Genomic DNA, 23873 nt, shown 5'->3' with positions numbered 1-23873 from the left:
TGTTTTCATTTCCTTTTTTTATCTGGTTAAAGTAAAGTTTTACGTTTAAAAGTTATTTAAGCAAAATTTCACCCTGGCCATTCAGTAAATAACCAAAAAATTGATGTCTAAGTTGCGTCTAAAATGCATTTGTTGTCCCTTGTATTAACCATGCTTCTGTCGATTGAAGTTACATATTGTGTAATTAATTCACATGTAATTATTTTCGCTTTCGGAAAAGTAACTTGGTCGTGATACACATAAAAAGAATAAACTCCGAAGTTAATGCACAGAAACCACGCTGGATTGCAAAAGTTGGGGATTTGTCTTCGACTTTTACCAAAATATTTCTTCAATTTTGTTTAAAATTAAAAAACAGCTACAAATAAGTTTTACGTAACCAGAGTGATATTTGGGAATTTCCCTTTTTAGCGAAATATTTAAAGTTTAATAAAACGTCAAAATCCAAAGAATTTCCTTTTTTAAAACGTTTTTATTAAAATTAATTTTTTTAAATTCGGAAAATTTAATTCGCCTTGCTGAAGAAGATTAACTCAGTGTTTCAAAAATGGATCACTTTCTATAAATGAATTTTAGCATAGAATGCTTCTTTGCAACAAAAGTTTATTTTTGCGGTAAATCATTTAGCATTAAACGTTTTATTTATCATCAATATTATTTTTTTGCGGCAAGGATTTTGCAAAAATATTTATGAACTTTAAAATCGTAGCGAAATGTGAGTGCAGTAATGGCGGAGAATTTAAGCCAACTTTTATGGGATTTTCAAAACTTATTTGGCAAAAAGACGAAAAACGATGATAAAGTTGATCGAATTAAGCGACAAATCTTTGAAGAATGCAGCGGCTTTTTGCAACTTTCAAGTACAATTCTGAAACACGGTAACGTTATCTTAATAGTTTAAGATTAAAATGTAAACAGTAATGTTTCTGCACAGAAACAAGTTTTTTTCTTTTATGAAATTAACAAAACTAACAGCATGATACAGCTAAAACTTTTAAATAAATAATTTAGGTATAGTTATTACCTGGAATATAACTTTTGTTAAATAATGTTCCTGGTGGTTAGTTACGCTAGGATTGAATCCGACTCCATTTGTTGAGGTTGAGTCTTCCAACAGCTTAGCCACAGCAAGGTATTAACCGTATCTGATTTTATTGAATAACATCAGATACGGCAGTCAACTTACAGGAATAGCTTAAGGTCCATTGCACAATACTAACGGTCCAGCATAATAACTTCTGTCTATTAACATTATTTTAGTTGGGTGTGATTTCCAGTTCAGTTCCAGTTACCATTAAATTCAGTTAGTTTTCTTTGGCTTATGGCCCATCCTTTAGTATACACTGCTTGACCATGGAATCATTTAGCAGAGGCGTGTTTACAGGTAACATCTCTGTGTTACTAGTTTTATGGTCATTGGGTCACGCCATAAGTTTGGTAAATAAACTTAGTTTCAAATTATAGCAACAAATAATGAAATGCTCACTCATATTATCTATCACACTAATTAACTTTAAATAGTTACATTTTTTGTTTTCCACACTAATAAAATAAGCTAATGGCACATTTGGTAAAAACACTAGTCAGGTTTGTGCGAGTTTTCACTTTTTTGTAGATGTTTGTAACTTCTTGTACATGCTCGGATGCAATTTACGTCGCAACTCATATTTCTTGGAAGCGAGCAAAGTGTTTGAAACTGCCGTCAACATCCAGGATTTAGTGAAGAAAAGCGACGATGGCATTCTCGATACGAGCAACATTACAATAATGAAGGTTCACTTTGAACTTGCATCTTGCTACAGAGAGTTGGACAATGTAAGTCGTTGTTTCTTACATCTGTTTACCACAAAGGTTTTTCAAGGATTTATTTTTGTATTTTTATTGCAGCCGTCGTAAGCTAAGCCAGTGGTTCTTAATCTGACGTTAACAAACCAATAGTTTTTCTCAACCTACGGCATGTAGGAGCTTTCAGGTCTTATGCCGCCTTTAGCAAATTAATTTAAGTGTAATACTTTTTGGGGCACATATAGGTTATATTCTCTCTTTGCAAAATTTAATAAAAGTATAATTTAAAAATCTGCGGCTAGCAAGTTTTTTTTGTAGTTTTTTCGTGTTTTGATAATTATTTTAATGAAACCGCGGGTTTTAGATTGATTTTTTAGCTTGAATAAAACAAAATTAAAAACATATAAATGTATTTTTAAAGCAGATATGCAGTGACAGTAAAAAGCCATTAGGTGTTCTAATGTTCATGACCAAAAAAGGTTGAGAACCTTCACTATAAACAAATCATAATTTCAGTTAAAATAGTTTTTGCGTTGCTGGATATTTTTAAGATTAACATTATTTCAGGCTGAGATTTCTGCTGAACATTTTGAGAAATGTCTACACATGTGTTACCATCATTGCAGTGACTGGCAATTTGAAAAAAAGGTAGTTAAGTATATATATTACTTAGTTACTTACGTGTTAGTTGACTTTTAATTGGTGGAAGGTTTTTAAAGTTTATGTTTTAGGATGTTTAAAGTTTACGATACTTTCTATTCTTTTTAGCATGCTTAACACAGTGTTAACTGTCTATGTTTTAAAGGTAACATTAGATTATTGTGGAGTTCTTATGAGAAGAAGTTTATTTGAAGAAGCCATCTCTGGGTATTTAAAAATTTTATCGGTGTCCAATGAATTGATGCAAAGTGGTAATGAGGAAAATAGGTATTTTTTGGTAAATTTATCTGTGCAAAAATGTAATATTGTCAAGATTCAAAAAACCTCAACCTGTGTAATTACCAATTATTTCAATTAAAAATATAATTTACAAACAAACAACATTTTAACACACATTAAATTTTTTTTAAGGAATTTGGATATTGTTCATCTTTTTTTTGATCAAAGTCTTATTAAACATTTTCACACATTTTTTTGATAGTAATTGTTTTACCTTAATAAAACAAAAAATGGTTCCAAACATAATTTACAAGCTTTTTATAAAATTGGTTTCCTTTATTTGCAACTTTATAAACATGAATATTTTCTTAGGTATTTGAAGGAAGAGATAGAAATCCACTTCCAGTTGAGTTTTGCGTACTCAGAGCTTCAGTTGTACAAAGATTCGATCAAACACGGTTTGTTGGTGCTTGAAAAGATGGACAACAAGCAAAATGACCTCACAAAGCAGGTTTGTGATGTCACAAGTTTAATCTTTACCATTTTATAAAATCAGGATTTTTTTGTTAATGTGGTTTCGCAAGTGTTTCAAAGTTAATGTTAAAAAATATCTGCTTTGTCCCTTTTGTATTACCATTGTTATTTGCAATTTCGGGCTAACAATATTACAATCCAAGAAAATGTAAATTTAATTTCAAAATATGTCTAATTGTAAAAACAAAGCAGCCAACAGCTATGTTTATGAATAAAATGATGCAAAAAATGTTATAACCTTTTCTATTACTATTACCTTCTTCTATTTATGTATGTTTTGGTAATCTTACAACAACCGTTTGGTTTATGAAGTCATTCTTAGTTTTCAATTCAGTATTGTTAGTTGATTATTTCCAGGTTGTGTGCTTAATATGTTAAAAGACTAATTTAAAGAATCAACCCAGAGAGAGACATTACAATGTTATAACAACTAACCACCTTGCACAGTACGAAAAACTAATTGTTCTGTTTATTTTTTTGTTTTAATAAATCTTTATATTGCCGTAAACTGAAAAAATTACTAATTTATAAAATATATTTTGTCTAGATTTCCAATCTTTTAGGAAGTGTTTATCGAATCATTGGGAACCTTCAGTTGTCGTTGTTCTACTACAAACAATATTTCAACATGGAAACTGATAAAAGTTAGTTAAAAATCATTAAACTTTTGAATTTGTTATTTTCACACTAATTATTTCAGGTGTTGAAAAGTTGCAAACGTGTGAAATTATAATTTCACTTCAAATTGAAACAAATCAAATGGAGGAAGCCCAAGTATTCATTCAAAAACTACAAAACTTTGGAAGGTTTTAACATTTTTATTTTCTCTGCCATATTTGTGCATTTTTAATTTTATTTTTTGGCAAAATCGAATCTCTTTCAAAAATTAAACCAATTTGAAACTTTGAAAACCGAAGTTTGTTTAGATGTTAAGACAAATATTTTTCACTGCTATGAACATCGTCAGAGTTTGAATTTGAATGAAATGATGGTCACGGAATCCAAACAAACTGATTTTCGGTTTTCATGTTTTGTATTTAGTTTAATCTTATCATTAATGTGCAACCAGAATCGTTTGTTTTTCACCATTCGAATTGTGGTAGATTCTCGTAGTCGACTTAAAACTCTGACTAATCTGCTTTTATTGTATTTTTTAATGTTTTACAGAAACGCCCAGAATGACCTGATATCATTTAAAGTTGCGATATCAAGGGGAAATGTTCTTTTAGCTCAAGATTTAGCATCAAGCGCAAGAAATCAATACGAACTTGCGTCAAAACTAGCTCGGACATTCTCTGATGATTTTGATTTGGAATGTCAAGCACAATCTAAGGTCTAATCAATCCTGTACTGAAAATAAGTTTTTCTGGTGTTTATTTGTTTACAGACGTTTATCTAACTATCCAGGTGAGGACGTGGTGCGTTACACTTGATGAAGGCATCCTTTATAGGTAGCCGAAACGTCGAATAAATCAGTAAATGCCAAAATAACTTATTTTCAGTTTATACCCATGAGAAACAGCATCTTTAAGTATTAGAAAAACACAAATAAAACAAAATACATTTTTCTTGTTTTACTGAAAGGAGTGTTTTTATGTGTGTAGCTATTAGAAGTTCAAGAACCATTAACGGGTTTAAATAAAATTTTAAGCTTACCATAAGCTTAGTGCTATATTTACTTGTTTCTTGTCAATTTTTTAGATTGCTGAAAGTTTTTCGAAGGAAGGTCGTCACACCCAGGCAATATATTCGTTTGAGAAAGCTCTCGCGTTGGCACAAAAGACAAAAGTTGAAGAATTAATCGACGAAATGAAGTTAAATGTAGCGATGAGTTCACAACACTCAACATCTGAGAAGGTAGAAAATTTTATCAAGTATCGCCCAACTTTGGTTCACACAGTTGCTTTTAGTTCGACAGTTTGCTTATTTGTGCTTATGGCAAATAAAGCAAACAACATATTTACCTTTTTTGTTCTAACTACATTTATTTATTTTCTAATGTCTAGGCCAATTTACAAATTACTCTAACCTAAATTTTGATACATCATTTTTCCCTTCTTTTTGTAATTATGCCACTTTTAATTTTGGATTTTATTTTAGGAACTAAATTCAGCACTTTCCTTTCTACTTGGTTCAATATCTTTAATTTACAAGAGAATCACAAAATTATATGAACAGGAAGTTGAAATTCCACCTTTTGAGGATGAAAGCTTAATAAAGCAATGCAAAGCTGTACAGGTTCAACCACTTTGTAATTTACGTAACTTATTTTTGAATAACCTTTTAAGTATAATTTGCAAAGGTTACGATGCCTAAGTGTTTTTAAACTGTTTGAGCCGCGAAACATATTATGCATTAAAACAATTTTGCAAAACACCAAACGAAAGTTTATTCCGGTGCATAAAACTAAACACAGAAACAATTCATTCACTTTTGAAGTGCGATATCTGTGTGTGTTTGGGTGAGCACAAAAATCATATTTTGGCTGTATTGTACTAAATTAGCAACAGACCCACGCGATTGCAATCATATTGGTACAAACTGGCTGAAAGCAAACTATAGATAAACGAGAGTTTATAAACACTACAATGTCTTCTTGTGTTTCCAGGTAATTTTGTATCGTTTACACCAGCATGAGTCAGCAATTTATGTTGCAGAATGGATGAGTCGGTATAATTTTGCAAAAGTATCCGAAAGAATTGACTTTTTACCTCAAGCTTTACCAGGTATTTACACATAACTGGCTGGTGCAATACCAACACTTATTACTAAATTAACTAAAGATAATTATTTTAATTTTTTGGTTTATTATTACGAAATGCCCACTTTAATTAAATATTTGGAAAAAAAGCCATATAAAAATATATTCTAGAAAGATAAGCAAGAACCAACTAAATTAAAAGAGAATATTGAGGCGTAAACTATTACTATTTTGTGCTTGGTGATGTTCGGCTTCATAGCGTTGGTTCCAAATTGATATAATTCGACATGTTAAGAAAAATTTTGCTAAATAGCTTTAAATTGGGTATAATTTTATTTTCCAGATAACATTCCCCTTAACGAAGAAATGTCATTAAACCTGAACTCTGAAGAAATAGGAATTTATTTCACTATTTGTGAAGAAGGTATATCTTTATATCTAAGTTTAAATACTAATTGATTTTTTAATCATTTTTTTGTCGTAGTCAGCCTCTTGATGTTATTATTGCCTTTCTGACATTAACTTTGGATGTTTGTTTAATGTTTAGATATTTTGATCCAATTGTCACACCAGGGCAATGTTGTCAGCCATCTTGTGTCTGAGTATGTAATTAATGGAAAGAAAACAATTGAACGAATTAAGAATATCGTGGATATTATCCATAAAGGACCGGACACATACGACAAGTTATCAATAGTTTACAATACGGAAAAAAGGTATTTAAATTCAACCCCTAAAGGCTGTAAATTCGTGAATTACTTTGTAACACTAACTGTCATTAAATATCACATTGTTGTTTCTACACCTACCTTGTATTTTGGTTAACATAATTTAGTTAAAATACCAAAGCATGGAAAGTATCCTCTGTCTAACGTTGGACGATAAACATGAATATTAGAAATATTTTACTGTTTCCCATGTTTAACGTGTGATATATTTAAAATGTCATTCCACGAATACTTACTATATTTGGGTACACTATGCACGGATCGGTAATGTAGCTTAATAATAAATTGCAAAGCCAGTTACATTAACTGAAGATGATACAAGCTCCTATCGAAACGTCTTAATCAAGATGATGTCGATCTACTCGACCTTTTTGGCTTTGCAATTTATTATTAACTTACTATATTCATTTGAAAATTTAAGAAAAAAACAAATTATTTTGAAAACTCGACTAAATTTAATATATTTTTCCATATATAATGATACATTTTTAAATTGAATGTATTTTAATTTTAATTAAACCAAAATAGCCCTGAAAACTAATATTTTTTAGATTGTTGCCATCCACGTCGACGAAAGTTTCTGCTGAAATGACCAACTATGAAAAAGGGGATTATTCAGCAAATAAGAAGAAAGAAGTTATAACTAATGAGCCCAATGAATCAGGAGACAATGGTAGGCATGACGAAATGTTGCATACTTGTCCATAATAAAGTAATGTTATGGAAAGTCAATCTGTATAGAAGGGTTCCAACCAGGGCTGCCCGATACTTGACATTTCATTCCGACACCGATTTCCGATATTTTGGACAAAAATTATCGTGATCCGGTGCAAAATGACGGAAGTTTGGTGACCTACAGTTTTTAACTTACCATTTAAAACAAAAACCTTTTGGGAAGAAGGTTCTTCGTTGATTGGCTGGAAATCCAATATTAATTTGGCATAGTATCAGCATTGTTACCACTATACCAGTTGGCCTAGTATAGGCTCCTATTCAAAATACCTGTAGAAGCATAATTTTTAGCAATAAATTTAAGTTGTATTTTATGCAGCTTCTTTGGATGCAATTCTCAAGGAGTTGTTCAACGTTTTGCTAAAACCTCTCAATTTTGAATGGAGTGAATTAACTTCATGTGTCTACATCGTTGCAGAGGGGTTCCTGCAAATGGTTTGTAAACCATTAAGACTTTTATGTCTTGAATGTTTTTAATCACTATATTTATTTTTTAATCAGCAACTAGTTGGATATAATTTTAACTGTTAAACTGGTTTGTTCTGTTAAAGTAAGACTTATCATTTTGTACAAAAATATGTAAAGTGACACTGGGACAGTTGTACAACGATCTGCTGTTTATTTGTTTGTTTGTTTGTGTCTGTACATTTTGTTTGTGTGTCTCTCTGCCTGACTTTTGTTCGTGTCTGCTTATTCTGTGTGTACACTGTACAAATCTGCTTGCACCTCTATATGTAGTAGGCTTACATTGGATCCATCTCTCCCTAGATTCCATTCGATCTTCTCCCAAACCCAGCTGATGAAAGTTACTTTGGTGCAAACATAAGTATTCTCCAGACCCCCTGCATACACGCCATCATAAGGAAAAGGTAATATACATAATATAGAGTTATTGTGTAAATATAATCTAAATTGATCACAATGCGATCTATGGCGCGAAGTTGCTATTGTTAGCCAGTGCAAAAGCGGCTGGACATAAAACATACATTATGAAAATCAGTTTTAGTCTAAAATCAAAATTTGCTAATAAAATTTCGGTAAATAAAAAAATAAAAGTTAAAAACTTTCTTGAATTTGAATTGCAAACTGTTTATCGTTTTTATCTAAAACTTTGTTTTTTTAAAGTGAACAAACGTATTCAGCGAAATTCCGAAGTTCCCGATCAACTACGAGGTTTGTGACTTTGAGTGTTCGGTACTTGGTAGTTTATTCCGATGCTAGATATTTCAGGTATATTTGCGAACTAATGTGCGTAATATGGGCAATTTAAACCAATGGAAGCTTAAAAATTGTAAAATCAACTGCTTACCTAAATTAAAAAAATAAATTAGCCCAATGATAGTGATGCTGGGATATATTTAACGAGGTTTTGTTAAAAAATGCACAAATCCAAAACTCTGCCATGAGCCATGTGAGAAATTGGCGGGCGCTTGTTTAAATATGTTTACGTTTAAAATAAACAAACGTCTTTAAATCAGGGGTCGACAAACTACATCGGATGAACCCCGAGAGGTCCAACCGGCACTAAAGGGCTTAAAATACCGTTATTAATGAAAAATAAATAAAAAAAAACAATTTTACAAATATATCTAGTGTTTTTATTAAATAGGTAATTCATTTCACCCGTTTAATGAAAATCATGTAAAAAGAGAGATTGCTGCAATCCTTCTCTTTGTTAAAAAGTCTGGTTATTCCTGGTTATTTAAATGATAACTTTTCTTGTTTTTATTCGCCTTATTAACTTTAGGGACGAGATTCTAAAGGAATGCTTCAGTGGAGAAAGCGACCTTGAAGCTTTGGACAAAGTTGGAATCAAGAAGGAATTAAGCGGGCTTATTACGTCAACTGCGAGTGGTGCTACCACCCTTAAGTCACCACGTTATATCACTCCGCATAAACAGGTTCAAAGTTTAAAGAGATTGAGCGTTGGTAAGCCGAAACATTATGGGGATAAACGTACAAAATTATCCTGTGTTTAATGAATAGAAAAATGACCACGTCTAAGATGTACTGTATAAATATAGGGAGTTATTTGGCTGGGATGTCCTTTTCAAATTTGTCCAGTTTAGGTAGGTAATTTGCAAAAATAGCTTCAGTTTATAGTCAGTTAAATGATTGTTTGCTTTAAGTCAATTGTAGACTTTTCAATTTTAAGTCAATGTATTTGACAAAAAAAATAACGTCAAATTATTTACCCACAGTCGAACTTTCCACTACGATCTTGTGTGTTCGGATGCCCGGAGCTGGTGGGATCTTTCATGTACGATGGGAATGTGTGGAATAATAGACAACCTCTCAACACTGCAAGACATGAGTGTGACAAGGTAAAAACTTATGTCGAAAACGTTGATTCTCGGCACCACGCAATGCTATATGCAGCAATAGTGTTCATAACTTGAAATCCCAATGTCCTAAAGATGGATTTGCGGTACTTTGTATTTCATTCCGATAATCGATATTTTGTAAATATCGCCGATCCTATACCGAATGACGTCATTATTAGGCTCAAAACAAACAATTATTAAAATAAATTTTGTTTAAACTTATGAAATAACACGGATGTGTTTTTCTTATTTCGGCTGATTTATGTTCCAGGTTGCCAAATATCTTAACGTCGAGCCCATCACCGGTAAACTTGCTACGAAGAAATCATTTCTGGAGGAATTTAGTCGATCCACGGTTATGCACGTTGCTACCTTCGCTGACTTAAGCAAAGGTAATCAACACCTTCAAGTCACAGTATAAAGTTTTAAAACCCGACGTTTGTAGTTTTTTAAAGTAAACTGAGAAGAATATCGCCCAATTATTATTATTTCTAAAAAGTTGTTTTTATAAATTGCAGTTTTTAAACAAAAACTATTTCTTTTTGTCTTGACCATGAAGTTTATACTCTTTTGTTTTCCCAATAACATTCCAACTCAGTTTAATCTAAGGGCTAAAAAACTATTAATTGTCTTTGGAAAGTCTCTAAATTTTATAAATGAATTCAAAGCCAGATAGGTCGAATAAATCGACTCTTTGAAATGAAAACGTTTCAACACGAACTTGTATCATCATCAGTTAATCTTTCAACTCACTTCAAAATGCCAGCCAAACCTACAACATTATTCTCGCAGGAAACCTGGCTTTTGCCCCCAACAACTTTCCCACGGTGGTTCCCCCTTTCCCGGCCTCCAGCTACCTTGTAACTTCGCATGATTTACAAGGTCTGCAGAGTAGCAGTTTGAAGTTGTTGGTCCTGGTATCCGGTCACTCGAATAATGAGTTCGACCCAAAACTCCCAAACTCGCTCATTTCAGCAGGTGAGTTGTTTAATGGCTGGCCATTCGTAAACCGTTCGCGCCCTTTTGATTGCAATCTCAAAAGGTTTTTTAATCTAAAACGTGTTATTTAAAATATATGCTTACCGTATTAAGGATTTGCATTTTTCCCAATTTTTTTTTATTAGAAGGCTTCTAACCTTATTAATTTGAACTTTTTTATAATTGTTTACAATGCTCAATTAATAAAAGCTCCATATTTATCCCATTTTAAGACACTAAAGATGTTGTAAAAGTTCGCCAATAAAATATGATTTTAACATTTTTTTTTTGTAAAAAATGAGTGAACAATTTTAATTGCCGCCTATTATTTACCCGTTTTTATTGTGCCGTTTGTTGTACACAATGCTCATTGTTTAAGGCGCGAGATGCGTGGTCTACATGAGGTGGTCGGTTCCTGATTGTGTCCTCGAGAAGTTCTTGTTCCACTTTTACAAGAATCTTCAAAATTCCTGCAAAGTTTCAAAATCTCTCTTCGAAGCCAAAATGGCCACTAAGGAAAGGTGAAATAAAACTGCATTAAACAAACTAATTCAAATATAAAGCAAAAGTAATTGGCTGAGAAAAAGATGCTCGGACAGCAATTGCGTTTGTCTTTTGCTGATCTTAGCTTCTCGCCACAATATTTGCGTGTATTTGGCGAATTACACACCAGACTATGAACCACTGATATTTGTTCCGATCCGATTTTATTATAGACATACCTACTTTCGACCACCCTGCTCTATAAAAAGCGCGTTTTCCCAGAAACTTAATTGCCTAATGTAAAATACAGCCCAGGTTCCATTTGATCACTTTATCCTTCTTACTTTTTAGAGCTTTAATATTCTCATTACAATCAAGTTATTTTTTAAGTTTTGTTTTAAGATTTAAGGTTAAAACTAGTATCCCTTACGTTTCACAAACTAACGACTCCTACGCCAAGGGTCCTCATTGCTAATTATGACGTCATCCCTCCCCAGATATCCCGAATATTTTCTGTGGAACGCCTTCGCGGAGCTTGGGTGTGACGTAACAATCGACTTGGGTGAAATCCGAAGGGTTCAGTGGCAAGACAAGTTGAACCACCTGGAATTCCCCTTTCTTGCTACTACGTCACTCGTCGACGCAGGTGTGACGTCATAGCTACTTGTTCGTCATCTTTTGTGTTAGTAGTGGTTAGGCCAGGCTAGGTTTTATTCAAAGTGTGGTGGCATTTTGTTTATTTGACGTTCGCCTGACAAAGGTTATTATCCCAAAATTTCGTTTAGCCTTGAGAGGTTATTGTGTTTGATAGACTTACTTCGAACAATCAAAAAAAATTACCGTTGAATTGCTGCGTCGTATGCTGAAGGTAATTTATATCGGTCGAGTAGCGATACTATCACTTGGTATCGGGTATTGGTTCCGATCCGAAATTATCGGACATAAAAAATTAACATTCTCAAATTATGAACAAGGTTTTAAACAACCGACACAATCTTATGTACAACATTTTTTTTAAAAAACAACCTTTGCTAAGTGCCCAGCGATGCGGAACGTCTCGAGCGGCTACAAATCTGCTTGTCACGCTTGAGTGGTTGCGTGTCATGTGACAGTGACGTCATCAGCTTCATGCTTGGGTTGGTCGAGGAGGGGACGGAACGACTGATGCATGACGAGAACGCGGACCGCCCTCTGCTGGTTATTCCCCGCACTGTGAAGGGGGTTGGAGGTGGGCGAGGGGTAATTAGGGGGTAAATAGACGAGATTTGGGGGTCGAAAGTATTTTTTTTAAATATCAGTGTTTCTTAAGCAAGAAAACACCTTTTAATTTCCCAACCAAAAAAACTTTAGGGGTTATTATGGTTAGGGGGTCACTGGTTTTACCTCTCATGTGTAAACTAAAAACTATTAGGGATTAAGTGATGTTCATATTTTAGTTTTTTGCTTCCAATGTATTTTTTAAGTTTTGTTGAGTTTCCTAATTTATTTATGCCTTTATTTATCACAAAACTTAAAAAATACTGACTTCCTTGTTACCTAGAAATCTTTTATAATTTTATTTTTTATTGTTATTTGTGACAATCAGGCGCTATTCTTAACACTTTGGTCGTGACACCATTTTTAGTGGTTTTATTTCTACACTGATCCAGGCAGTGTTCCACCTATACAAGTGTTTTTTTTTATCTTTTCACTATTTTTGAACTAAAAGTTGCAAATAATGATTATTTTCCAAAATAAATGATGCTTCCTCTCAATGTATTTATTTATTTATCTGAATTTTATTTTCACACTGGTTCAGGCACCACTGAACTCCTTGCTCTCATGGGGTTTGACCTCCAGTCGATTGACCCCCTGACCTTGCCCCCCACTTCTACTATGACGTCACAACGAGCTGACGAGATGATTATTTTCCCTCATTGGAACCAGGACGGTTTGTTGCTTCCCTGCCACCAAGCTCTCATCGGATTGCACGGTTCGTACATAGAAATCAAATAATCGTTAGTTTTATATGTCTATGAATCTTTAAAATATATTCAACTTGGATGTTTAAAAAGTTGAAATTTTTCTTTAAACGTCTTGGAATATATTTGAGATTTGTTATTACCGCGATGACAGATATGGTCAAATATGCAAAAGAATCGAATCAAACTGTGTCAATATAAGGGCGTTGAGGAAAAATTTACTTAATATTTTGGCTTTATTTATCATTTAATATGTTTCAAAGAACTCTGGCGATAGAAAATGTTGTAGTTTAGAATTCGCATGATTAGACTAAAAAAATACTTATTGTTTTCAGTTATATGTTTATTTACGTTTGACCTCGAAAATATTTTCACGAAACATTGGATGCTTGGATATGGAATTAAATATTCACCTCCCAAACTGAAACTTAAAAATAAATCAAGTCGAATGAATAGATTTTATAAAATTATAAAAAACATTATTTTCTCTCAGAACTCTGTCAGAGCGTTGAATGCCTCCACGCGGTGGCGCTAATGCTCCCTCTCGACCAAACGACCTTGTGCAACTTGATCGACCTGGTAAGTTTAAAATTAAAGGTTTAACGCCTTATTGAAAGCACGACAGTCGAGAGTTGTAGTTGTTCTTGGTGGCAAATACGTTATAATATATACGTTTTTCTAAGATACGATCAGTAAACCTTTAATAACTTGCATTTTATGTGTTTCGTTTCGTTAAATATACGTGAAACGCGCTTTATATGATACGATTAGTAATTAATCCTTTGCTAACCTGCATTTAAAACTATATTATTAAAACGTGCTTTGTTATTCGCGCCACTCTAAACAACAATTATTTCAAGTGGCGGCCGCGATGCAATTGACTCTACAAGTTCTTTTGGGTCAGGAAATTCACACGAGTATATGTGATCTAGCCCTGCTGAAAAAAAGTACTGGCCAACGATTACTTCTTACTGTTAATAGCACGCTTAGTGCTTTCGGTAAATCTGTTACCTACATCAGACCCAATCAGTATTGTAGCGCAAACAAGACCAGACTAGAAATATTCTTGCAATTCTTCTTAGGCCAAAAAGTCTTTCCAAATACACCCGGTGTATTATTGCAATCCATTAGTAATTTATATTTTCCCTGGTATTAATGATTCGCAATTTATCCGCAGCTTTCCATCTTTTACCACACCCCCGAGGTCCAAGTGCGAACCAGTGACGTCACAACTTCCAAACTCTGGCGCCAACCAACAATACGTCGATTCTTACGTCACATTGGAATTGTCAACGTCAGGGAGCTTTTGGTTTTCTGCAAAACTTTGTTGAACAGGTTCGAAGTTTCTTGGTTTGCGGCGATTTTTCAACTTTTGCTTATTTTGTTGATTACCTAACTTTTATTAAAGCAAATTTCCCCTGCCTTGACAGTTTGTGCTTTACATGGTGTTCTTTTTAATTCCAGTAGATTCGCATAAATTGTGTTTGATTGTTTTTTTATTTTTATTTTAATATTTATCAAAACTTTAATTTTATGGGTCAAAATTCATAAACTTTTAATGAAGGGCCGGATAGTTGTAATCCTGACCATCGCGGGCGAAATATAGAATTTCTCAGGATTGTACAATCCCCAACTAACCCCTCTCTCTCTCCCCCCAGAACCCTCCTTCTAGCGAGCCTTCAACTGATGACGTCATTCTCGATATATCGCGATCAGAAAGTTCTGGAACAACTAAACGTGGAGCAACTTGGGGAAATCCCCCGACCTGGTGTTAAAGGAAGTCACGTCAAGCTCGATTCGCTACAAGTGACGTCACTTCCCAGGAACGAGGTTCGGAATAAAGCAGTTTAATTTTTTTCCTTTCAATTTTTTTTACCTTTTCTGTATTTAATTTCACTGTGACGTCACCACTTAACCCCGGGTCACTTTAGGTTGCCGTGACGTCATCATGGATGAGGGGGTCGAGTTTCAAGTGCGAGGGGGCAAACCGGAAGCATTTGGTGGTTGAGATCCGGAAGTTGAGCGACAAATATTCCCAGGCTCTCGCACACGCCAAGTGGTGGCATCGTGACGTCACAATCCCACAGCAGGTGTTTTTTATCTAATCTTTTTTTAAAGACAATGTTCAAACGAAAATATTTAGATTTTTTCTACTGGTTTTATAACTCTAATATGATTTTGTGCGACAAACTCTTCCACCTTCGGATTACTTTAGTGATTTATTTTGATTTTAGTGGATTCCGACTTTAAGGAATTGTCCAAGAGACTTATTTCTAATTTCGGCCCACTAAAATGCTACCAAAGACACATAATCACTTCCGTAAAATTAAATTCTGTTCGAACAGGTTCCAGCTTCTAAATGTATGAACCAAAACTAAAATGAACTAGCTCAATCAAAGCGCTCAGTCCAAGTTAAAAACTGCATTAAAACTTAATTTCCTCTCTAGGCTGACAACAGCGTCGTTTCCAGCCCACGTGACCAAACCGCGCCTCGCAAAGTCAAGGTCGTCGGTGGTGGCACGCCCTCTTGCGGCCGGGTGGCGGTGGCAGGCGAGGTCGCGAGAGGGCGCCCTTCGCTCGCCGAAACCTTGCTTCGAAGGGGAGAAGCGCGCCAAGTATTGCGCAATCGGTGCGACGAACTAGACCGACGTCATCGGGCGGATGTGAGGGAGGCATACATGGGGTATGACGTCACGGGACGGATGTGACGCCATACTTTGATCAGAGCAGACTGATATCCTTACTTTCAAGCTTAACGTTTGTGAGTTGTTTGACTGTTAAGTTACCGATGGTTTAGATTCGGAAAGTGATCTTTCTAAGAAAGTGTTTTTAAACTGGAGTATGTGGACTAGTTCTAGAGGGTCCAAGAAGACCCAGTTGATTATTAGTCCTCGAAATGTATTTAGTCTCTTTTTCAGTTTCACATATGTTGATCATTTATTTTATGACGTCATTTTGAAAAATTCTGCCGATCCTAGCAAACCCGACGTTTATTTTATTCCGAGTTTAAAAACTGTTCCAAGATAGTAGTTAATTTACTTTACCTACCGCCTTTCAACCATTGTAATGTATACCTCGACTGCATTCCATAATTTGTGGCCGCCAAAGATTCTTAAAAAAATCGTTTCAATCCTTCGCCGAACAGGGCAAATATGTACGCCTAAAACCGCTATTTTTCTTTCTAAATTCAGTAGGCCGGCAATATTTTACGCCAAATTATGTCACTACCGTGGTTTAGGGCAAACATTCTATGCTCAAGATATTTGGCGGCAGGCATTGGAATGCAATCGGGACTCATACAACTTTATTGCACTTCATTTGCGATTGTAATTCTTATTCTCTTCAGCGAAATTGTTACCTTGCTCATTCCAGTGTACAATATTTTGTTACCCATTTAGTTGCGTAAGTATTCTATGACATAAAGTCAAAGGTCAGTTGCGAACTCATGGGCCTTGACATTGCAGTTGTCCTTAGGTCAGCCTGTGTTAGATGGTACAAGGGCTCCACCAGAGCCACGATCAATTCAAACTTGGACTGAAGCTATTTTAAAATGACTTTCGAAAATGCAATCTTCAGAGCACATAAAGTTTACGATTCCTGAGAATAATGGCGCCAACATTACTCGGCTCGGTTATGTATATCTGTAATGGTAAGAGCAACATTGTGGGTTACTCGTAAGCGTTTGACAATTAAGTTACATATTACACTGTGGTTGTTATAACATTACGTTGTTGTATGTTGTTTCGTTCGACTGAAAGATATGAATTCACTTAACCCTGTGTTTTCAATAAATGCTTTTACACATCAACATAAGACTTTGATATCTCACCACTCGTATTCACGAATGGCCTGAAGTCGCATTTATTGTTTAAACAAACCAAAAAAAGCACGGAACAATATCTGATCGCTGCAACTCACAGGTGGCCTGAAGTCAGTTTATTGACGAATGCGATTAAACAACCAAAAAAAGAAGGAATATTATCAACTTCATCACATTTCTTCACAACAACATTCAAGTTTTGGAGCATAATGGTTGGAGGTTGTAGTAAGACGTAATAAGAATATTAAAGCCCATAGAGGTTGGTATCATTTTTAACTTCTCACTATGTTGAAAATGAAGAGTTATTCGAAACGTTCAAGATGATACCTACTTCTGTATGGGCTTTGATATTCTTATTACGTCTTTCATCCAAATTATTTGCGCGTCAAGCTGAGCTCAGTTACCGAAGAGCCGGAACTTTTTGGCCAGCTTTCCATCTGGCCTCTGAAGGGCGGCCTGGACCTCGGCGTGGCCAGGAAGGTTCCTCAGGTTCCCGAGGCCGGCCAGGGCGGGCTTGCTTGACACTAGGTGGCGTGATATGCGCACGATGTCGTCATTATTGACACGATCTGTAGAAAAAAATGTGGCTTTATTGAAGGTTAGCACAATTATTACGTTTTTTTTATTGAAAAATTGCAAACGTTTTGTGTTTTTCTCGATATTTATTGTAACCAATGTTGTTTGGGAATCGTTTTAAAAAGTTGGCAAAAAAATGTGAGTAAAAATAACATACTGTACCTAACCTTTGACAGTTCAAAACAAAAGTAATGAAAACAATAAAAAAAGACTTTAAAACGTCTCGCCAGCAACTTAAATAATTACTAATGACGGTTCGTTTTTTTTTATTATTATTGAAGATTTTTATTGTAATTGGTAATTATTAAGAAAACCCGTTACAAAAAAAATCCTTTATTTATTTAAACATGAAACCAAAATACATTCGAATTTGGAAATCATCTCACCGATCAAATCACAAAGTTCCTGCGGGGATTTGCGCACTCCAGTGGCGAGAATCTGCCTCCCGATGTCCTCGAATATGATTGGTCGAGCCTCGAGGTTCATCATCAGCATCGACTTCAACTGCTTCTTCGCTCGATCCAACTCGACCTGGAGGAAGTGAGTTAAATTATTTTGCATTGCGCAAAAAACTTACCTAGGTTATAATTGTGAATATGTTTCTAAATAAATTAAGGTGGAAAACGCTCTGTTTACAAATAATGGCTAAAATGCTAAATTAATCTGGCATCGATTTTTGTCGGCTGCGATATTTACGGACATCCCTGCACACTGTGGTGCTAGTAGTGCTGGCCAACAATTACGAAAAAGTTGTATTAGTAAATCGGCTGCCTTTCTAAACGCCACCACGATTGGCGAGTAAAGGCTAAGCTAAAAGAAACTGATTTGGTAAGACTTCCCGATGGCCTTCTGGGCCGTTTATATCCAGGGTTGTTGCACATTTTCATACAATAAATGCAAATATTTTTTAAAGAAAGCCTACAGGTTTTAAAAACCTAAAAGTTGAATCGGTTGACACTTTCTGCATAAAATAAAAAAACGTACAAATACCGTGATTGACGCAATGACAAAGAATTTTTTTGTTTACTTCGTCACTTTTGAGTTTTGAAACCCGCAAGTTAAGCTACACAAAATTAACTCAAAGACTTGGTGCCAACCCTGTATAACCCCCTAACCCCACCTGTTCGGTTCCCTGGGTGAGTCTTGCGAACTCCTGGGTGATGACGTGCACACAATCCCGCAGCTGGGTCGGATGGGAACTCCCCTGAATGCAGAAGAACCCCCCATCCTCGTAACTATGGTGATAAGCGGTCGCCGCGTACATCCAGTGGTGTCTGTGGGGGAAAGTACCGTTAAACTTATCGATAGATAGAAAATAATCTACATCCTTGTAAACGACCATCTATAAGAGAAACATTTGCCGGTGGCTGAAATGCTAAAGATCCTTCAAGGCTTAAGCAAACAAACCAAGGTTATTTCAATAGGCATACCTGGGTTTTATTTTTGTTAAACATCGATCTCTTTTTTGAAACCGTGACAGCAATAGAAAATCATTTATTCAGTTTTTACGTGTACCGCTCTATCTATATCAATAAATAATAACTCCTCTTGTAAACGAAGTTATAAACCGAAGTAATGGTACATCATCATGCGAACCTTATAAATTCAGGACACATTAGCCAGGTTTAATGGGTTTTATAGTCTAGTTTAAATTGTAGTTTTCAAGAATTGGGTAATTCTAATTAAATTTTCAAAAACTGAAATGCTGTAATTTTAATTTTAATCTAATGAAAAAAAAGCTGAAAATAAATCTAGTTTTTAAGTTTGAACTTCTTGTTTAGCACAAACTATAATAATCATGACTTTTAACTGAAGGTGAGTAATAATGGTATAATTTAAATAGTTTATCCCGCGCAACACTAGGTCCCACTCACCGGTTTAGTACGTTAAGGTAAAGTCTTGAGAACATCCCTTTCCCCGGTCCACCAGCGGAGAACGACCCACCCCCGCCCATCAACATGTTCAACACCGCGTACGGCACAAAATCATCGTGCTGCAAATCAAACAAACTTTAACCTCAGCTGCATTTATACTGGAATCAAATAAGGTTTATCGATTTGATAATAAAGAAGCTTTAAAACATATTTTTTAAACCTTTCACTATTTAGTAATTACAGTGATGAGTAAAACTCAAAAAAGAAAGTCAGGATTAACAACCAATGCTGGTTGATCATTTTTTTTAACTGGGTATTATACCATAAAACAGCTTTAAAACCCTAAATTAAAAAAAATTTGACTCGCCAAATTGTAACTTTACAACCAAACCAATATTTTGCTTTATTAGCATTAAGTCACTATTAAAAGCACTGCTGATAAACCTAGCTTAACAAAACCAAGGTTTCATGCAACAGTGCTTCAAATCCCAAGTTTGAATTCCCAGCTAGTACAATAAATCACAGCTTATTTTGAAAGATAGAAACTACCCACAGTGAAGCTGACTCCCTGGAGTCCGATCGAGATGTGAGCGAGTTCTGGCATCGGAACGACGCTCAAGGTGAGGTCAAAGTTCTTCTCGACTCTGACATCACCTCCCGTGTATTGCGCAACCGAATCATCCTGGAGGACAGGACCATCCAAACCCCACGACGGAGATTTGGCAAAATCTAGAAACGTTAAAAAATAATTACTGGTTAATTTCCTTCATGCTGTCATAAATAATATTGTAAAATTTTGGGGAGAAAAACGAAGCTATTTTTATCAACAAAACATTATGAAAGACATCTTTTTCAACTTTGCTTAGTGCAATGGATCTCAAACTCTTTCCTGGTTCTTTAAGGAAATGGCAGATCCTAACAGTTTGGGATTTTTTCATCAAAGTAGAAATAATTATTTAAACATTTAAATTAATATATTTAAAATACACTGATATGTAAGCCGCAATCGTTGGTCACAAAGCAGCTTCAGCAGGGCTAGATCTCAGTTGTTAACACACATGTGTGTACATATGTTTCATTTAAAATAATAAGAAAATTACTTTTTTACATAGACTTTCATAGTTTCATTAAAATCTGATTAAACAGATGAAATCCAAATAAGAGTTTGAGAACACCTGGCACATTGTGAAACTTTATAAATATTCATTCGTTGAGAACGACTCTTTTCCTCCACTTACTTGACACATATTTTTCTGACAGCTTGCATAGATGATCGTGGTCCACCCCAACTCCAGCCACGACCATTCGCGACGGTCGGTAATAACTTCGCAGAAACTTCTGTAAAACTGACTTGTCAATCAAGTGAAGGTTCTCTGGTTGTGAATATCTCGGCAGTCCGACTGTGTTGCCTCGGAAAGCAGCCTGGACGTCAAATAAAACATAATTAGCTATAACTGAAGTAAGTGATGATTTTTCATTTTTTTGATGTAAACAGCTGGAAGTTGTATGTTTTCAACCTTTTTTTCATTTTTTATGTTTAGTTTATCTCAAATTTTTCACAATGCAACAAAATAAATATCAACAGAAGTAAATAACATTAACATGGCTTTATATTTATTACCATATTGGTAAAGGTTGTAGTATTATTCAAACCAAACCTTTTTTTTAATGATATATATTTTGCAAGTGAAAAACAAATAAAAAATATGTTTATAAACAAAGTTGGAGTTTCATGCAACAATGTTGAAATAGTTAAACTACATTTAAACAATACAAACTGTATCCAAGTTTAGCCTGGCAAGAAGCATAAGAATTACACCTCAAAGTTAGTTTGATATACTTTAAATGTTGATTTTAAAAAGCAAAATATTTTTAGATAAATTATTGTAACATAATTGTCTGTGGATTTCAAACTAATAAGACAAGAAAGGTTATTGTAAATCAACAATTTAATTTTGAAACCTCATGTATGAGTTCCGTCATCATTGGTTCCGGGTCAGGTTTTTTCCCCAACATTTCCAGCTCAAAGTTGATCGTGTTTTGCGCAAATTCAAACTCATTGTCTTGTAACAATGGCTGGAATACGACGTCTCCGAGCAGTTCCATTAGCTGCTCGAGTTTTGTGCGGTCGATGCTTGCCGCATAAATCGTTGAATCTCTAAGATATTTGAAAATTGAAACATTTGGGATTGTTCATAGAAATGTGTTTTTAAGGTTGTAAAGTCAACTTAGGTTTATTGGCGCATGCACAGTAATAAAAATCGCCAGTACTGTCCCGGGAAAATATAAAAGCTTGTTTGTCACAATCAGACAATAATTACAAGGGTGACAAGACTGTGTCAAAACAAAACATTAAATATGGCAGAAACATATATTAAAATCTGAGTAAGCTTAAAATGTTTTGTTAGCGATAATTTTTTTTAAATCATTGTTACAAAAAAGCTGTAAAATGAACTTGTTTGCGTAGCCCTAATATTTCTTTGACATATCCCAGTTTTAAATCCCCTCCTATAGTGGTATTTAACTCTCTGTATGTATATGTTTTCTTCAGTCACCAAAATGTTAATGCAGTGCAAACAAAAATGAACTGTTTGTACAGAAACCTATAAAAATAACTTTGGAAAATACTGTAAAAGTTCAATAAAATAAAACAATTTACAGTAAAACTCGGGTTTTCATCAGAATCGTTTTTTACCTTGAGGATTGGCAATCACAAATTCCGCCGAGTCGTTCGATGACTTGCATAATGTCATCTCGGGTTTTATGGATTTGTGAGCCGGAAAATGCCATTCGTTCAAGAAAGTGACTTGTTCCGCTTGGATAATCAACCTCATGACGAGATCCAGCATTTATTAAAACTAAAAAACAAATGTTTTACAGACTGTGTTATTGATATTATTAAAATAATGTTACAAAATAAATTAATTACATCACATTCTGAAAGCATCAAAACTTACATAATTTGCATGAAATATTTTTGTTTAACAGAATCAGTATTATTATCCCAAACATGCCATATACTTTTATTACAAAAGTTTTCCATATAAAAGTACAGTAGTGGTTTCTTTACTCAATAAAAAAGTTTGAACTAGATACTTGATCCAAAATTCTACTTTAAGCATGCGTTTCAATGACCATTAGTGAGTCTGCATTCTGTGGGAGGTGCACACCCGAAATTTGTCAAAGAAATTTGTGAGCACACACCTGGTTAAGTAGTTTGAATTTAGCAAAAGGTTTTTGTCAACCAATGCTTAAACTTTTAAATAACATTTCTTACAAAAGACCTTTCTAAAAACATTATGAATAAAATATATTTCAAGTGTTAAAGTTTAGAAAACACTATAAGTTCTACTGCACAAACTGAAAATTTTAACTGAAAAGTAGGAAGCGCTTCACACAAGTGCTGTTTCAACTGAAATATCGCTTCTTTATTTCACATTCCTTACTTCCAACAGTACAAAATGTTCCGAACTTTGGTTGTGAGGTCACAGTCAGTCCGTCGTCAAGTTTAGTTGTAATTGTTCGAAATGTTTCGCTTCCAGTCGGAGCATAAATTGGTGACGGAGATGTTTTTAACGGCTTCGAAAGTGGGGTCGTGAACTCTTCCGCCAAACTTTCACCACTTTCCTTGGAATCAAGCTTCACTGAAGATGTGCTCAACTTAAGTCTGTGAAGTGAACATCAAAATGATTATTTGACATTTAAACAAAGTTGTACAAACAGAAGCATATGTGGATATTAATGTTACATAGATTTCTTAAAGTTTTAGACCAAACATATTAGGTTAAGGTGAAATTAGTACTCTAAACAAGTTATTTTACAATGACTTAAGTTCCTTGTAAGTTTTAAAACAAACTCAAGTCCAAATCAAGTCTTTTTAAATAACTAACAAGTCCCAGTCAAGTTATAATTAGAGCAAGTCGAGTACTTTTTGATACGTACCAGCATTGCCAAAGCTATTCAAATCCAAGTCACACAACTAAAATCAACACAATTTACGCAAATTAATTTAATTAAGGCACCTTAATATTAGTGAAGTCATTTGCGTGAATGACTCAAGTTCAAATTACAGTAAATTAAGTCAACTCAATACAATACTGGGTGAAATACAAACTAATTTCTAAAGAAGTAATTTTGTTCGGTCAAAGGTAGAAAATATGCAATTCATTCGGATAAAAACGCAAAGTTGGTCTGTTTTACCGAGAACATTAACACTATAAGCATTAAAATATTAAGTTAAATGTAATTTTTATTTTATTACGTACTTTCCACTTCTTCGAGCATAGTTCAGTGTTCTAAAGATTGCTTTTGACATCTTGTTTCCTTCATATAACCAAAATAAATCACTTTATATTGTTAAGGAACAAAATATTCAGTTTAACGTCAATTTTTTTGGCAACACATGTTTGTTGTTGTGACGCATACCACATAAAATGAGGTAACATGTCGAAATACACAAGAAGTTTATAAAAAAATTAAACTACCGCGTACCACAATA

General features: G+C 34.4%; 2 protein-coding genes across 2 annotated transcripts; one reads left to right on the top strand and one right to left on the bottom strand.

Annotated features, from left to right (window-relative positions):
* Positions 1–715: 715 nt before the first annotated feature.
* LOC146134697 (uncharacterized) lies at positions 716–17304 on the top strand. Its single transcript, XM_083396418.1, has 30 exons — positions 716–878; positions 1616–1815; positions 2353–2433; positions 2591–2712; positions 3037–3175; positions 3746–3842; positions 3899–4004; positions 4366–4531; positions 4900–5055; positions 5299–5436; positions 5807–5924; positions 6243–6323; positions 6447–6615; positions 7179–7300; positions 7679–7794; positions 8128–8228; positions 8485–8532; positions 9107–9260; positions 9561–9683; positions 9955–10075; positions 10476–10661; positions 11041–11182; positions 11642–11790; positions 12181–12372; positions 12943–13116; positions 13599–13684; positions 14283–14440; positions 14764–14935; positions 15037–15195; positions 15553–17304. The coding sequence occupies exons 1-30, from the start codon at positions 728–730 to the stop codon at positions 15811–15813; spliced, it is 4188 nt and encodes a 1395-aa protein (XP_083252544.1). The 5' UTR covers positions 716–727; the 3' UTR covers positions 15814–17304.
* Positions 17005–23784, bottom strand: LOC146134696 (mitochondrial-processing peptidase subunit alpha-like). Its single transcript, XM_083396419.1, has 10 exons — positions 23641–23784; positions 22822–23042; positions 22071–22233; positions 21338–21533; positions 20614–20797; positions 19929–20104; positions 19376–19494; positions 18622–18775; positions 17888–18032; positions 17005–17494 (listed from the first exon to the last, which is right to left on the bottom strand). Exons 1-10 carry the CDS (start codon positions 23688–23690, stop codon positions 17322–17324), a joined length of 1581 nt encoding a protein of 526 aa, XP_083252545.1. The 5' UTR covers positions 23691–23784; the 3' UTR covers positions 17005–17321.
* Positions 23785–23873: the final 89 nt, after the last annotated feature.

This window comes from Ascidiella aspersa, chromosome 9 (assembly GCF_963924565.1).
Source record: "Ascidiella aspersa chromosome 9, kaAscAspe10.2, whole genome shotgun sequence".
NCBI classification, from domain to species: domain Eukaryota; kingdom Metazoa; phylum Chordata; class Ascidiacea; order Phlebobranchia; family Ascidiidae; genus Ascidiella; species Ascidiella aspersa.
The sequence above is the reverse complement of the archived record's forward strand: the minus strand, read 5'-3'. Positions and strand labels throughout refer to the sequence as shown.

Bases quoted from the DNA above. Each gene is read 5' to 3' on its own strand.
- LOC146134697 (XM_083396418.1), top strand. From the start codon at position 728: ATGGCGGAGAATTTAAGCCAACTTTTATGGGATTTTCAAAACTTATTT. The intron at 2,434-2,590 runs GTAGTTAAGTAT...TATGTTTTAAAG, and splicing joins ACTGGCAATTTGAAAAAAAG to GTAACATTAGATTATTGTGG. The intron at 8,229-8,484 runs GTAATATACATA...GTTTTTTTAAAG, and splicing joins CACGCCATCATAAGGAAAAG to TGAACAAACGTATTCAGCGA.
- LOC146134696 (XM_083396419.1), bottom strand. From the start codon at position 23,690: ATGTCAAAAGCAATCTTTAGAACACTGAACTATGCTCGAAGAAGTGGA. The intron at 23,043-23,640 runs GTACGTAATAAA...TTCACTTCACAG, and splicing joins TATGCTCGAAGAAGTGGAAA to ACTTAAGTTGAGCACATCTT. The intron at 19,495-19,928 runs GTGGGTAGTTTC...TTTGATTTGCAG, and splicing joins TCCAGGGAGTCAGCTTCACT to CACGATGATTTTGTGCCGTA.